Source organism: Pholcus phalangioides, unplaced genomic scaffold (assembly GCF_987345545.1).
Source record: "Pholcus phalangioides strain wild (caught in Gottingen) unplaced genomic scaffold, Ppha-v1.0 ptg000007l_1, whole genome shotgun sequence".
NCBI lineage: Eukaryota > Metazoa > Arthropoda > Arachnida > Araneae > Pholcidae > Pholcus > Pholcus phalangioides.
Genome location: NW_028301600.1, coordinates 14,069,359 through 14,085,020, shown reverse-complemented (window position 1 = coordinate 14,085,020; position 15,662 = coordinate 14,069,359). Strand labels below are relative to the sequence as shown.

Sequence of the window (15,662 nt, the reverse complement as noted above, 5' to 3'; positions counted from 1 at the left end):
TCAGTAGAACAGAGTTACTGGCCTCTGAGTACCGTCAGGTTAATTTTAACTACCCTGTATAACATAATTATAATTTCATAAGCAATCAAAAAATTTAATCTATGTTGCAGAAATACTGAACCTCTTAACATTGGTAACCTTCCAATGATGGCCACATTTGCTCAGTCAGATTAGTGGCTGATGTTTAGAGGTTTCACTACAATATGAAAACTTACTGAAACCAGGACTCAACATATCAACAAAAATTAAGGCACTAGTCAAATCTTTTAGAAGCCAATCAATTTTTTACCCAAAGAAAATTAGTTCGAAATATTTTTTTCGACTATTCTGGAAGATTTGTGACAAAGTTAGAAAACATTTCACTGAAAAGAGGAAAAAAATTATACAATGCTGAAGAGTCAATAGTTCAGGTCTAGCATAATTTATAAGTTATGTAAATTAATAAAAGAAAAATTGCCATACATTGTATCACCAGTTTTGGCAATTCTGACCAAATAGTCTTCTAATAAAGCAGATATCTCCACAGGATGCTTTTCGAAATCTGAAATAGTGAAAAAGTTCTTATAATATTGTTCAACTATTTTAAGTGAAAATGAAACAGTAAACACATTTACTTATGTTTACTGTTTCTCTGTAAACATACATGAAATAGTAAACATATAAGAGAAATGTATGTTTACAGAGAAACAGAGTAAACATACGTTTAATATACCTTTACTGTTTCTCTCACAACTGAAAAAAAAAAATGGGGAAAAATATTTTTTGTCATTTAATTTTAAAATAAGTAAACTGCATAGGTCAAAAAAAAGGGTGCCGCAAGTGGGAACAGTTTGTGAACCCCTTACGAGACGACGTAGGCTATACAGTCAAACCTCGTTAGTGCGTCATCCGGTTAACACGTCACTCCGCTTAACGGGTCACTTTTTGGAGGTCCCAGTTGTCCTCAGGCAGGAATCGGGACAGCTATGGCTTACTCCGTTTAACGAATCACTCCGCTTACTAAGCCATATTTTTGCTCTCCCAAGAGTGACTCATTAACAAGGTTTGACTGTATTCATCTATTAAAAATTTCTCAAATTTTAAATATGATAAATGACACTTATTAGAATCTTGGACAGTGTTTTCCAGAGTGGAATATAGAATGATTCGGGGGCACACAGTAGACACATTTTTTTTTCTTTCAAACCAAGCACAACTCCGGTCTAGGGCAGTGGAAGCTATGGGTATTACACAGGATATTCGTGAACTGTTTAGAAAAAGTAATGAGAGTACCCATTTCAAGACAAACAATATTTATAATGGAACCTATGGTTGCAATTCACTCAGAGAATCAAAAACATAAAACTTAGAAACACATTCAACAAGTGCAAGTCCTCACTTTTGATATTATTTCTGCTCTGCAAGTGAAGCCACTAAGAACATAACCGTCAATCATCAGCTGCCCCACGTCTTGAATTTCAGATGTATCAGACAGTGAATTAGACATGGTGGACCCATGGCATGACCTTCACACTCATCAGACTTAAATCCACTAGGCTTCTACTTGCGGGATCACATGAAAGCATTAGTGTATGAAGACACCTTTAAACTGAGTGGAAGATTTCATTGCAAGAATCTTTGTTCTATCAGACAAAACAATATGACACCAGGAGTACGAGAGGGTGCACCAGGCTTACATTCACAGATGTGAACTGTGCAATGCAGGGTCGCAACTATGGAGGTGCAGGCAGATCTGGTGCCCTAGGTGCTGTAGTAGAGGGGGCACAAATTTCATTCTTTAATCTCTCCTTCAACATTACGTTTTACATTGGATGTAATTTTATGTTTAGATTGGGTGAACACAGATGTCGAGGAGATATGATCGAAGTTTTCAAAATTTTCAATGAGATGGATAGAATGGACCATGAACTTTTAGTACACCGCCAATCGACTGCTTTTACAAGGGGACACCAGTATCGATTGGTGAGGGACAATGCAAGGTTATGGTGTCGCAGAGAATTTTTCTCTAATAGGGTTGTTAATAAATGGAATAGCTTACCCCCAGAGGTAGTAAATTGTAACACAATTGACACGTTTAAAAAGAAATATGATAAACATGTTGGGGTAAATCAAGAAGCTATCCATACTTAGATTAAGACAACCATAAGTATTCTTTATGGGCATTGTATAATATTTTATCCATGTGTATATATTGTTTATAATTTTTGTTAATTGTATTTTTAATTGGGTTGCTGTATTTTTGAAATTTATGACATCCATATTTTTATGGGCATCTTTTTTTCAACCACCTCGTTGGGCATTTTGCCTGTTGTGGTGTTGCATTTGTATTTGTATTATGAGGGGGGTGCCAAAATGCATGCTTGCCGTCTTCGGCTGATTTGCATTGGGATTATATATTTTATGATTTTGTTCTTTTTTTTTCACTGTTGAAACTTCAAAATGGACAATTAACTTTATGCTTTTCAGACACTATGAATAGATTGAGACCATAAGTTTCAGTGTAAATATTGTTCGTCTTGACGGTCTATCACCAGTGCCGTCTTAATCAAATGGACATGTTTTAATACGCTAGCAATATATATGTTCAGTGAAAGCTCAAAAATGCTCTGCTAGAAAACTACCAACCAAGTCTCACCATAGTGGCAATGTTCATCACTAGGGCACCATTCCCCAACCCCAAATTTTTTTTTTTGGGAGGGACTGCCCGGTTTTATTCATATAACTGGGAGCATTAAATAAGTAACAAACCATCGTTCAGGAATCAAGGTAACCAATGTAGTCATTGTTGCTAGACAGTTTTTTGATCCTATTGGGCATATTTCCCCAGCTCAGATGAACTTTTAAAGTAGCCTATCGTTTACGTTGGGGCCTGTTTAATACACATACAAAATTTGACAAAGATTGGTATAAAATTGTAGATTTGTACAGAGAACATGCACAGATAGACACCGAAAATTAATTTTATATATAGTTGTCAAGTTTTTTTGTTTTACAGCACCATCTGTGAGTGAAATTTGAATTTTCTCTTATTTATCAAAAAGAAATCTAGCCCATAGTTAGTTATATTAGTGTAAACCGTACCTTTATGTCAATTGTTGATTTGTTAATTTTATATTCTTTGGAGATGCGGTCTTTGCATTAAAGCATTTTGTACTCGATAGTATGGTGGAATTCAACAAAATCCTTGAGCAAATGAAGTTCTTAAAAAAAAAAAAAAAAGACTTCTGTAGTTAGTTTTTTCAGGATTCGCCATAGTTCTGTATTTTATGGCAGAAATACATAGCAACTACAAAAATTCCATAGTAGTTGACGAATATGTGCTAGAATAAAAAATATCAAGAGAAAAGCAATAAAGGAAAAAAGTTATTAAATAAGCCGCTGCGTTGAATTTGTCGCAGAAACCTTTATCCTTTCATATAATAGCACTTCAAACTATATAAGCAAAAAAAAAAAAAGGGTTTAACCGTGCAAAATTGATTCAATTGTTTTTCTACACCAACTATTAAAAAAATCTATGCTAGTTTTTGAAAATATTAGGACACAATTATTTTTTTAAAACCTTCATGAAAGAACTGAAAAAGTAATGAATTAAAATGAAAAGCTTGTTATTTGTGTCTTATCATACTTTATTAATTATAACTAAAGTCACACAACTAAATTTCATTAAAAATTTTATAATTTGTTGAATACTATATACTGGAGACTCATTATAAGAACGAGCTCTCCTACCGCTAATCTTACCATTTAGTTCATCTAAAATAGTTTCACGATTTCCATCCATTTCTTCCAACATTGGAAAAAAATTTAAATCGTCCAACGAAGGGAGAATATATTACAATAATGGGTGCAATGCTATAAAAAAGCTGTTGGTGTAGCAATTGGGATCGTACCCAAACACCTCCAGTAGCGATGCAACTCTGTTCAAGGGACATCAAACACAAGGAGCTGAAGCGAAAAGTTAAGTTTATCGAACCCACAATGACCATATGTCAATTTTAAATCATGTTTCATATTATTTTTAAATACAGCCAACCTTCGGTTTATGACCTTAATTCGTTTCTGAAGTTCGTTCTTAAACCGAATTGTTCACAAACCGAAACGAATTTTCTTGTTCCACTGAATGACCACTTTATTATGACCACCTGACCCTCACAGTTTTAAGTGAAATGACCATACGTTCCGTATATACCGGGACAGTCACGTGATCAAAATTACCTAGAAGATGTCACCATACGTCCCGTATTTAATGGAACAGTCCCGGGTTCTTTTATTTGCTTTTCTGGCTGTCCCGACTTATTGGCAAAAGTGTCCCCGTTTCTCCAGTTTTTTGCACGACGCCTACTTGAATGTTTATTCTTTATTGAAATTAGTTTAGTTTAGTTTAGAACCGAGCACACCCAGGCTCTGTCACCTGATCGTGAGTTCGTGGGCGTGCCGGAGAAAACTCAAACCGGCAAGCTGGCCGGGAAAGCACACCCGGTTCGGACCAACATCCCGCCAACCCCCAAGCAGCACAACCACACCCCACACCCAAACCCCGGACACATCACCGCTCGACAAAGTCAGGACAGTGAGTGTGATTCCCCCTCCGTCCCGACACCTGTGACAAGGCCCCGCCGGCGCGGTCCACAGCGCCCCAACACCCCTACGCCCCGCGAAAGAAGACCTCCCCCCCCCGATCATCTCCACCCCCAAGAACTTCTATTGTGGATATGAGAGAACAATTTGTTACAGGACGGTAACATCGCTTCTCATCAAGGAAAAAATGGAACGCCTCGCGACAAGGGCCTCAATCGGCGCGTTATTCTTGACTACGTATGAAGTTATTAAGAGATTGAAATTATATTTCGTCTCATAAATTATATTACCATTATTACAACTCAAATACGTTTGGTGTAACGTAGTGTTCCTACATTTGTCTTGGTGAACGCTTTATTTTGTGTAATTCATTTTAATAAATTCCAATTTGCAATAGTCGTTCATTTCACGCCATTGTGGATTTTTCCGTAATTTCAGCAATATTTAGCAACTTTGTTTACTTTTGGCGTCGTTTTTGGTGATAATTGGCAATGTCCCGTATTTGGAATCGCAGTTTCCCGTATTTTTCTCGAGAAAATATGGTCAGCCTACACATGCTGGTTTTTTGGATCACGTGATATTTCCCTCTTTCTTTGAGGGACATTCAAACCGTAGACAAGGTAATCAATATCGCGACTTCATGCGTGGCTCATGAAGGACAAATCTCAATTAAAGAAAAGTGAAATGAATTATTTTTTTTTCTTTTTGATGGACGCTAGATATTTCGAAAATTCTGTTGAAGTTATCGATTTTACGATTGAATAATCGACGTTTGCGTGTACCTAAAATTCCAAAAACGAACACGGCTATACGCGTTTCGGAACTATATGAAGTTCCTTCATCAGTAGCAGAAACAAAGAAGAAAGAAAAATACTGCAACTCCTTATAGCGGGAGTTACTCGCTGTTGTAGACAAGAAACAAATAAATTTTTTTTTTTTTTTTTTGTGTGGGGATTCCATGCGAGTCGGCTGTCACTCTGCCTATCCGGTGCAACTTACCCATACATACCACTAGCGCCTAAGCACACATGTGTAAGTTTTTGCGAGGGAGAGGATCAAACGTACACCCTTCAGTTTTCTTGGTAACGCACAATAATGAAGCACAAGCATCCGAATAAGATGAATCATCCTTTTCTAGCTATTCTTTTTTCCCTCCTTTTTTTGGTTTCAGTCCTAAGCATGTAAGCTTGAGGTGGTCCAAAAAATGGCCGGGTCTTCGAAAAAAAAGTTATTTTCGGTAAGTGAAAATTTTAATGTTTTAAAAAATAGGTGGGTGAAGAAAATAAATTCTACAACTTTTGTAGAAGTTTTCCCTGGGAATGAAGCTGCATTCGCTTGCGGATTCACTGATAATGTCATGAACAGAGGTGCATTTATGATTTTGCCCCTTGCGGGCTTCAATTTTTTTTCCGCCTTTCCCTAATTCTAGTCTAACTTTCTTGACTACTCTTTCCTCTAATTTGCCACCCTGCGCATTAACCCGCTTGGCCTCCCTCACTCCTGCAAGTACACCTGTGATTCTAAGTCACTCCCATGCTCACACACTCTTTAAGTCACTCATTTAGTCACTCACATGCTTGCACACTGTTTTGTTCACTCACATGCTTGCACACGCTCTAGGTCACTTCATTCATTACTCACTGACATGGTTCCTTGCTGGTTTACTCTTTTGATCATTTACACATGCTCTAGGTTATTCTTGCGGTCATTCTCAAACTTGCACACGCTCCTGATCACTCTTTTGGAGATTCACATGCTTTCCTATTCTCTAGGTCACTGTTTTGGTCATGCACAAGTTTGCACATGCTCTAGGTCACTGTTTTGGTCATTGATTTGCTTCCACACCCTCTAGGTCATGCTTTTGGTCATCCACATGCTTGCACGCACTCTAGGTAACTCTTTTGCTCACTCACGAGCTTGCAAATGCTCTAGATCACTTTTTGGTCACTCACTGAACTAGCCTCTAGCTATCTAGGAAGAGGCGGCTTTATTGAGGGTTATACAAATTTTGCCGCCATTCTCCCAATCTTTCTTGGCCAATCACCCTTCAGATTTGACGCCCCTCTGAACTCGCCGCCCTGGGCTATGGCCCGCTAAGCCCCCTATAAATACGCCACTGCAGGGGCCCTCACAGGGTGAAACTAACAGGGCTCGGGATGATTCTCATCATTTCTTGATTTTCAAATCCACAAATTCACTATAGTGAGCCCTAAAAATATGAAATATCTGAGCAAAGCCCCCCCCCCCCCCGCAAAAAAACCTAGCTCAAGAGCCCTGCTTCAGAAGGTGGGCTTTTGAACATAAGCTCTCTATATTATCTGAAAATATACGCCTCGGCGTCATCCAATAATTTGACGCCTTCATAATTGGAAATTTTCCAGTGCGAATAAATAAGTACCTCGATTAAACGTTACAAGTAGATCCCGCTAATTACATTTCTCCAAAAACAGTCATAAAAGCGATGTAAGCGGAAAAACGCTTTATACGGGAAATATCAATGAACATTAGTGAAAGATGAGATCACAAAAATGAATCTACTAAGCGTGAAAAGGTTCTAAGAGCAGCTCAACCAGATGCTTGGTCAACATTCCCCCCCCCCCTGTAATGTTGAAGTGAAGTAAAAGGGTGAAATACGCTCACCCCCGGTCCAGCGCCTGATGCACCAAACCCGCCTTCCCCTACAAGTTTCATTATAAGCGGAATCCACTATATAAAATTGATTGTGTGGTGTCGGATATTCTGCTTTAATTCTTAAATTAAATTTAACCATGAGAGAGGAATCTTTTCAGTCAAAAATCTTGAAATTAATATTGTGCACTTGATAATCATAATAAATTATTATTTAAAAAATGCAAATCATTCCATTTTGTCTCAAAGTAAGCTTTTGTTATTTAATGTATCTGTGGCGGAAAAACATGTTTTTTGAATAGGTTTTTGACAACCATAGTCTACACAAAACTGAAAGATAAATTTATTATTTTAAATCGTGCAATTAGAATTTCATTAGGAAGTTTTTTACTCTCAAATTTTTCTTAATTATGCACACCAATTAGTGTCCACATATTTTATTGAAATACGCGTTAATTCTTTATTATCGAAAACAGTCTATGCTTATTTGTATAACTTTTCAATGTTATGTTTTAATACTTATAAAATATTTTCGTATTTTATCTTGACTTTCTACTCGCATAAGCCCGATTTACCATTCAGTATTTTGTGTATTTGTGTTTCCAATATTTTATATTTAGTGATTAGTAATTCCAAAACTCGTGCTAAGGTGATTCCAAATTAAAGTTTTCATCCTTTATGAGTTTTTTATTTCCATAAAGGAAAAATTTATGTTTGAATATTGAGAGTGAGAGTAATTTTGTGATGTTCTTCAGTCAGGAACGCATTTACGGTTTTGCCGCCCGTGGGCTACATGAATTTTACCACCCTTCTTCCATTCTAGTCTAATTTTCTTGACTACTCCTTCTTCGAATTCACCATCCTGTGCTATAACCCACTTGCCTACCCCTCCCCCACACCTGCCAGTACACAAGTGCCACTCTTTTAGTCATTCACATGCTGGCACACTGTTTTGGTCACTTAGATGTTTGACACTACTTTGGTCATTGATTGGTTACTTGCACACGTTCTAGGCAATGCTGTCTTAACGCATGTCCTCCCACGGGCAGGGAACTCAAGTAGCTGCGTGGGGGATAATGATAGCCTCGTGAAAATGATATCCGGTTAAAATTTTCGAAAGTAAACGTGTCTCGCCGGGTAGGAGGCCTGAGAAAATCACTTTGCCCGAGGGCCCAGGATGTGCTTAAGACAGTTGACTCTAGGCCACTCACTGAACTGGTCTTCCCCTCTGCAGGTCACTCGTTTGGTCATTCTCCTGTTTACTCTCGCTCTAAGAAACTCTTTTGCTCACACACGTGCTTGCAAACTCTCTAGGTTACTCTTTTGGTCACTCAATGACCTTATCACTTGCTGTCTGGGCAGAGGTGGATTTATTAATGGTTATACAAATTTCACCGCCCTTCTCCCATTCTGCTAATTTTCTTGGTGACTCTGAACTTGCTGCCCTGGGCTATAGTCCGCTAACCGGGCCCCCCCCCCTCTTGTAAATACGATACTGTCTTCAGTTCCGGGACAAGCGGGTTCAAAATCTGAGTGTTGCGGGAAAAAAATTGAGAAAACTGAAAAAATAACACAAAAAAAAAAACTCGGATCGAGTTGAATATTTCTGGAACAAATAGAGATATTAATTACACTCATGTCCATAAATTGAGGATAATGCCAGCTCCGTCAAATAAAGGTTCAGAAACAAAACAAACGTTACTTATTCATAAAGCCCATTTATTAAACAAAAGATAAAGAACAAAAACGATGGTGTATGTATGATACCATTCATAAAAACTACGATTTTTGCTCCCTGGAGCAATTGTAAAAAATATCTCCTTTACAAAAACTTACTATTACATGGTTGGTATGATGGTTAATACATTGTATGTCTCCCATGCGATGAAATACAGTCCGTACAACGCCTAGGCATGCTGAGTATCAAATATTCGATCTGATCTTGTGGAAGATCACTCCATTCAGCAAGCAATGCTCTCCGAAGTTACGGTACACATGTAGGAGGTGGTTGACGGGCTGCAACTCGTCGGCCAAGCATGTCCCACACATGCTGTATCAGATTCAAGTCAGGTGAGAATGCTGGCCATTCCATACGGGTTATATCCTCAGATTCAAGGCATTCGTTTACGATGTTTGCTCGGTGAGGACGGGCGTTGTCATCCATAAACACAAATTCCGCGCCCATGGCTCCCCTAAACAAACGTACATGTTGTTCCAGAATGATGTCCCGATAAATTTGGGCTTTCATGGTTCCGGTTTGAACATGCTGATCTGTTTTGGATCCCAGTATGCACCACCGTAACGGTGTCTTTCAATGATGTTGTCTTGGTGGTAACGGGTACCTGGCGTTCTCCATATGAAAGTCCGACGTGAATCAGACTGCAAACTAAACCGGGACTCGTCGGAAAACATCACACAAGCCCACTGTGACGATGTTCACATTGCATGTTCTCTACTCCAGGCTAATCGCTGCCGACAGTGAGTTGCCGTGAGTGGAACACATCTGACAGGCCTGCGAGCATATAGACCAATATCTCCCAAACGTCTGTACGCAGTTTGCCTTGAAACTGTGGTACCCGTGGCTGCAGATAGCTGACGAGACAGGTCGGATGCTGTGCTCCATCTGCTTCTTTGGGCAGTTACTGCCAAATACCGGTCTTCATTCTGCGTTGTAACTCGGGGGTGACCTGTACTGTAACGTCTACTGACATTTCGGTTATCTTGGAATCGTTGCCAAAGCCTAGAGATGACACTTTGGGCAATTCCAAGTTCCTCGGATACTTCCATCTGAGTACGCCCACATTCCAGGCGGCCGATAATTCTACCACGTAAAAAATCATCCACATGCGTCTTATGTGTCATAACTATTCGCTTATGGCACTGAGCGCTTTACAGAACTCTTGTGAACAATTTCACTTCTTTGCCACCATTCCTTATATATCCCCTCTTACACTCTCGTCATTATGACGTACTATCGGCATCATCTGGTGGCTTCCTGAAATTTGCATACCATTCTTGCAGATGTGTGTGATAATTCTACAGGTGAAATTTTTACTTTAGATTTCGATTTCCGTGTGATTCTGAATTATCTTTAATTTATGGACATGAGTGTATAATAGTGCGGTAGACTCTCGCTAATCTAGCACGTATCACACCAAGAGTGTGCAAATGAAATTTGCAAGTTTAGTGAAATCGCCGAATTACGGCAAGTTGATTGAAAAGCCCATTTAAATAATATAAACTTCTGCTCATAGACATTCACTGTGATATGTTTTCCTCTCCTATGCTCGAAGAAAACCGGCCTAAAAACACCGGATTACTGGAGGGATTATTGAGGGCCTATCTCTATACGTAGTATAGACAGCAATGTCATGAATGGGCAATGTTTTTACTGTAGTGTTTCTTTCCATTTGAAGAGAGGATACAAGTTTGGTGTGTGATAAAATTTTCTTTGAATGTCTAAAATTGTTCATGGAAAGACAAATGAATTGTCTGGAACGTGAATAATTGAAAAAGTAAAATTCTTAATCTTCCCTAAACAAATCGCTAAGTCTTCAAAGCGTATTCATGAACACCAAAAGTTGCTGAAGTGAGCGGAGCTCAGCTGCGAACGCTTGAGTTTCCAGCAGTGGTTCCCAACCTTTTCAGTGCATACGGCAAGCAGATCGATAGTAAAAACTAAACAAGGTACCAAGCGAAAAGAGCAAAGACCACAGAGGGCGCACCTGAGGGTCTCTCATAGATGGAAACAAAGTTCTTTTGGTCATGACCAGTGCCGTGTGGCAAGTACTGAGCGGATATGAATAAAGTACGAGCCAAGCAGAGCCAACTCAGGGAACTCGTGAATCGGCCGGCAAATAAATGAAATACCGAACGAGACAAGCAGAGGGCCCACTTGGGGGTCCCTCACTGATGTAAAAAAAGCTCATTTGGCCGGTCCCAGCGGCGGCACGCAAAATCTGTATAGATAACAAAACCAACCTGCGCTGCACTGAAACCGAAACTGTCTTATCATGGAGACTACATGTGAGAGAGCAAAAGCTGTGCCGCGTAGGTTCAGCTTTTTTTCTGATTGCATGTGGCTATTTGAAGTTTGAGTGGCCACATACATTTTTCGCAAGCGCAGTGCGACCCGTTACGGGTAAGGGACTATCATTGTGAGTCCGCAGTATATAATTTATAACTGCTTTGTTTTAGTGTGTCTGGGTTTGGATTATTTTTTTTTCTTCGAATATTCAAGAATCGTGTCTATTAAACGAGGATTCTGGTATCTGAGGTAGCTCAGATGTATTTTCCTCTGGTTGACCGAGATACTTATTTTATTCACATTATTTTTCGTAATTGTTATCAAAACGTCGCAAAGTGAAACGTTTAATATCTACGTACTTTGACATGAAAAACTGGAAAAAAAGGACCATTTATCGAATACATACTGATTTATTTTTATTTGTGTACATAGTTTTGTCCGGTTAACTGTGAGCCTTAATTTTTATCAAGCAAAGGAGAAGGAAGTAGAATTCTAGGAACATTTTAAAATAATAATTCTTCATATGCTTTTGATATTCTGCTCTCTTTTCATCTGCAAAGTTTTCATTCAATTGTACTATTGCACTTCATACTGTCAATATAATTTTTTCTTTTAGCTAGTAATGTGCATCAGAATTAATGTGATCCTCACGTATTCCCAAGATATCTTTATGATCTGTCCGAGGCATTAGTTAGTGTTAGTAGACAACCATGCCCGAGCCGGGATTCAAACCGAGACCTGCACAGTCAGAGGCTAGCTCCCTAATCACTCGGATACCAGGTGGCTAAGGAGAAGGAGGTCTTACAATGTTTAAAAATGCCGCTGTGGTGGTCGAGTGGTCATAGTGACGGACTCGCATCGCGGGGACCCGGGTTCGAGCCCCACCGTCACCACAGTGGTGGTCGGCTGAAGTTGGTGTTCTGTGGTTCCCAACTTCGAGGCGCAAATGCGAGCCGATCTCCCCGTTAAAAAGTCTCGCCACAGAGAGCAACAGTCCTACAAACAGTACAAATATTCAGTCACTACACATCACTCACTTCACTTCTGAGATATAGATGGCAGCACTGAAAAATCATACACAACACTAGATACGCACTCAGACTGTTAGGTACACGCACTTACACTTCCAGCACAACTCACTAGGTAGTAAATTGCCTATGGCAATAGACCTGAGTTGTGCTCGGTTTGAAAAAAAAATGTTTAAAAATATAACTGATTATTCAGTCTGCCCCTCAAACTTTTTTTGCATACGGTGTTTGTTGCGAGAGTAGCCGGAACAAATGTCCTAATTTATTGTCAAAAACAATTGACTAAACAACAACTAATTCATTAATTGTAACATTAGTTACTGCGAACAATTTCTTAAATAAGTTTGTTGCTTATTGAAAAAAATATAATTTTTATTAATAGAAATTTTATACGTTTAGATGATTGAATGAGGTGGCGAATTGTGGGGAGTCTAGAAGCAGGCCAATCTCAAGTCCAGATTTGTACAGAGTTCAATTTAACGCCCAGCGTCGAGTGTAACTTATGGAAACAGTTCCAGGATACCGGATCCATCGAGAGAAAGCCTGGGCAAGGTCGTCCAAGAGCCACGACGGCCAGAGAAGATCGCCATTTGTCGATTATAGCGAGGCGTAACAGGAGTGCTACAGCTTCTCAGCTCTCTCGTCACTTGTATGCAGCCACAGGAACCCGTGTATCAATGGTGACTGTTTCCAAAAGACTCACCGCTCTCTTCTACGGACAGGAGAATCCGTTTATCATGGAGCAGGGAGCATAGAGATTGGAGTATGGATCAATGGGCGACCGTTCTCTTCACTGATTAGTCCCGGTTCAGCCTAATCACCGATTCTCGCCATACCTTCATATGGAGAGAACCAGGGACCCGCTACCTACCCTCCAATGTCCGCGAAATCGACCATTATGGCGGAGGAGGTTTAATGGTCTGGGCAGGCATCACACCAGGGCAGGCGGTTGGATGTCCGCACACCTCTCCATGTCTTTGAAAGAGGCACTGTGACTGGTGTGAGGTATAGGGATGAGGTCTTGGAGCCCTATGTTCGCCTTTTCAGGGGTGCAGTTGGCCCTGAGTTCATTTTAATGGACGATAACGCGAGGCCACATAGAGCTCTTCTGCTCGACGATTTTCTAGAGAGTGAGGATATTCGCCGGATGGATTGGCCAGTCAGATCTCCAGACCTTAACCCTATAGAGCATGTCTGGGACGCTCTGGGGAGGGCAATTGCAACTCGCAACCCTCCTCCGGGAACCATCCAGGGAATGAAAACAGCGTTGCTGAACGAGTGGGACCAATTGCCACAGGAAATGATAAACTGCCTTATTTCAAGTATGAAATCACATCGGTACAGTAGTTCTAGAGATAATCGACCAAGTCTGCAAATTCTCTTAATTTCTTACACCAGTGTATAAAATGAAAATTATCACCTATTTCCTAAGAAACAGGAGTACCTTCAACCAAAAGCTATCTTCATCATAAACGAAATGCTCTAAACGGGCCTTCAATATATCTGCTTCAGAAAAAATAGTAAGCGTTCGTCGTTTTTCCGAGAAGTAAAAGCGTTCCCTAACAAAAGGGAAATCAGTACGACTTAATTTTTTCCCATTCAAAGGAAAAAAATTTGCACTTGGTCAAAAATTCTTTCTATTTCAGCAGGTTTTCTATCTGAAAATAGACTAAATATGCCTTCCGTTTCCACGTTAGGCAGTTTCCGTCTTGAAGAGGCATTATGGGAAATTTGATACAATTTCCCATAATGGAAAAAATAATTCATTATCCACTGGACTATTACTTTGTTCCGTTCAAGACAAGTTTCCGTCTCATACAGTGTCCATATTAGACAGGTTTCCACTTTATTTTTAAAATACAACAACCCAATTAAACAGATAGACTTGTTTGAATTTATTCCACTGGCGTTTGGTCGCAATATTACGTCCTTGATCGTAAATTGGTTAAAATATATTTAGATAAATAAGAATGTTTATTGTCATTGTGTTTAGTAATCTGGAATAAATATATTGCGATTAACATTTTTGAAATTGATTATTTTGGGTTTTCGATGGATAAATATGGCGTAAAGTTACAGAAATTTTGACAATTTGTCAGATGTTTACATTTCAGGGATGGAATATCCATGAAAAGCAAATTTTCAGCTCTTATATATGGCTAATTTATAGCCGCGACTCATCCAATTATGATTTTTTTTGTTTGTGCTCTGGTCATGGCCCACACAAGGGTGTAGCTGACGGGACCAAGGCTCGGGGGCCCGGAACAAAAAATTCCAAGTTTTTCTCAATATAAATTCACTATACAGGGGCTCATGAAAAATCTGACCTAGGAGGCATGCTCAGTGGCGGAAGGGGGAAGGACATAGGGCTTCATACCCCTCCCCTATCGACCAAAAATTTAAAAAATGATATTTCGGCAAAAAAAATTAAAATAGAGAATAAAATACCTTTTATGCGTTATTTTAATCAATTTCTGTTAATTTTTTGAGGGGTAACTAAAAATTTCTCAGAAAGAAAATGTTCTTTGGTCCCTTCCAAAGGTTGATCTAGCGCACCCCTCTTGTTAGGGCCCACCAAAATTCCAGCCTTGGGCCCTGCGGCAGGATGTGCGGGGTGATCATGGTTCTGGCTTTAAGGAATTCTAATTAATTCTCATGATGAAAAATTTTCATGTATTTCTTTTTAATCCAGCTGAAATATAAAGTTTTTCACTGAAAAATGGATGCTAAAAAAAAAGGGAAAGTATTATAAAATCATGTACCGTATTGTGAACTACGTACATATTTAACCACGAAAAAAAAAAGGAAACTAATAGGAAAAATAAGAAATTTACAACCCAAAAACATAATTACTGCACTAATTTTGATTTGGAATTTGATCGGTAAAAGTTAGTCACCGCATACTTATTGCTCTTGTGTAATAAAACACGCTTTACTCCCGGTTTTAAATAAAGCCACAAATAACACAAATCTAAATCTTCTCTACCCTTCGTGCATAACAAGGAGTGTGTGGCCAAGTACGAAGATAGTGCGCCAAGTTATGGATACCATGCTTTTGTTATTTAATTCGTAACGGAGGATGGGGGGTACGTGCTACAAAAATAGAGTGGACCAGACAATAGGACGAGCAGTCTAGTTAATTCTATGTCTATGATATACTGTATTATCTTATTGAATTTTCTTACAAAACTGATTAGCTTAAATTACTTTTTAACTTATGTAATGATTTCATTAATACTAAGGCACAACAGGCAAAATGCCCAATGAGGTGGCTGAAAAAATATGCCCATAAAAATACGGATGTCAAATTATATCTGAAAGGAATCATCATCGTCATTGTTGATATAGGTTATGTGTACCAATAAACATAAGAAAGAATTAGACACAAAACAGTCTTTTGT

At 39.1% G+C, this 15,662-nt stretch overlaps 1 protein-coding gene across 1 annotated transcript in view; it reads right to left on the bottom strand.

The window, feature by feature from the left end:
- The window catches only part of LOC149084946 (uncharacterized), a 48,952-nt gene extending 45,024 nt beyond the window's left edge, over positions 1–3,928 (bottom strand). Inside the window, exons 1-2 of the mRNA XM_089232690.1 lie at positions 3,742–3,928; positions 463–541 (exon numbers count right to left, since the gene is read on the bottom strand). Coding sequence (XP_089088816.1) covers positions 463–541; positions 3,742–3,793 — 131 coding nt within the window. The 5' untranslated portion in view covers positions 3,794–3,928. The remainder of the gene's footprint in view (positions 1–462; positions 542–3,741) is intronic.
- Between the last annotated feature and the right edge of the window lie 11,734 nt (positions 3,929–15,662).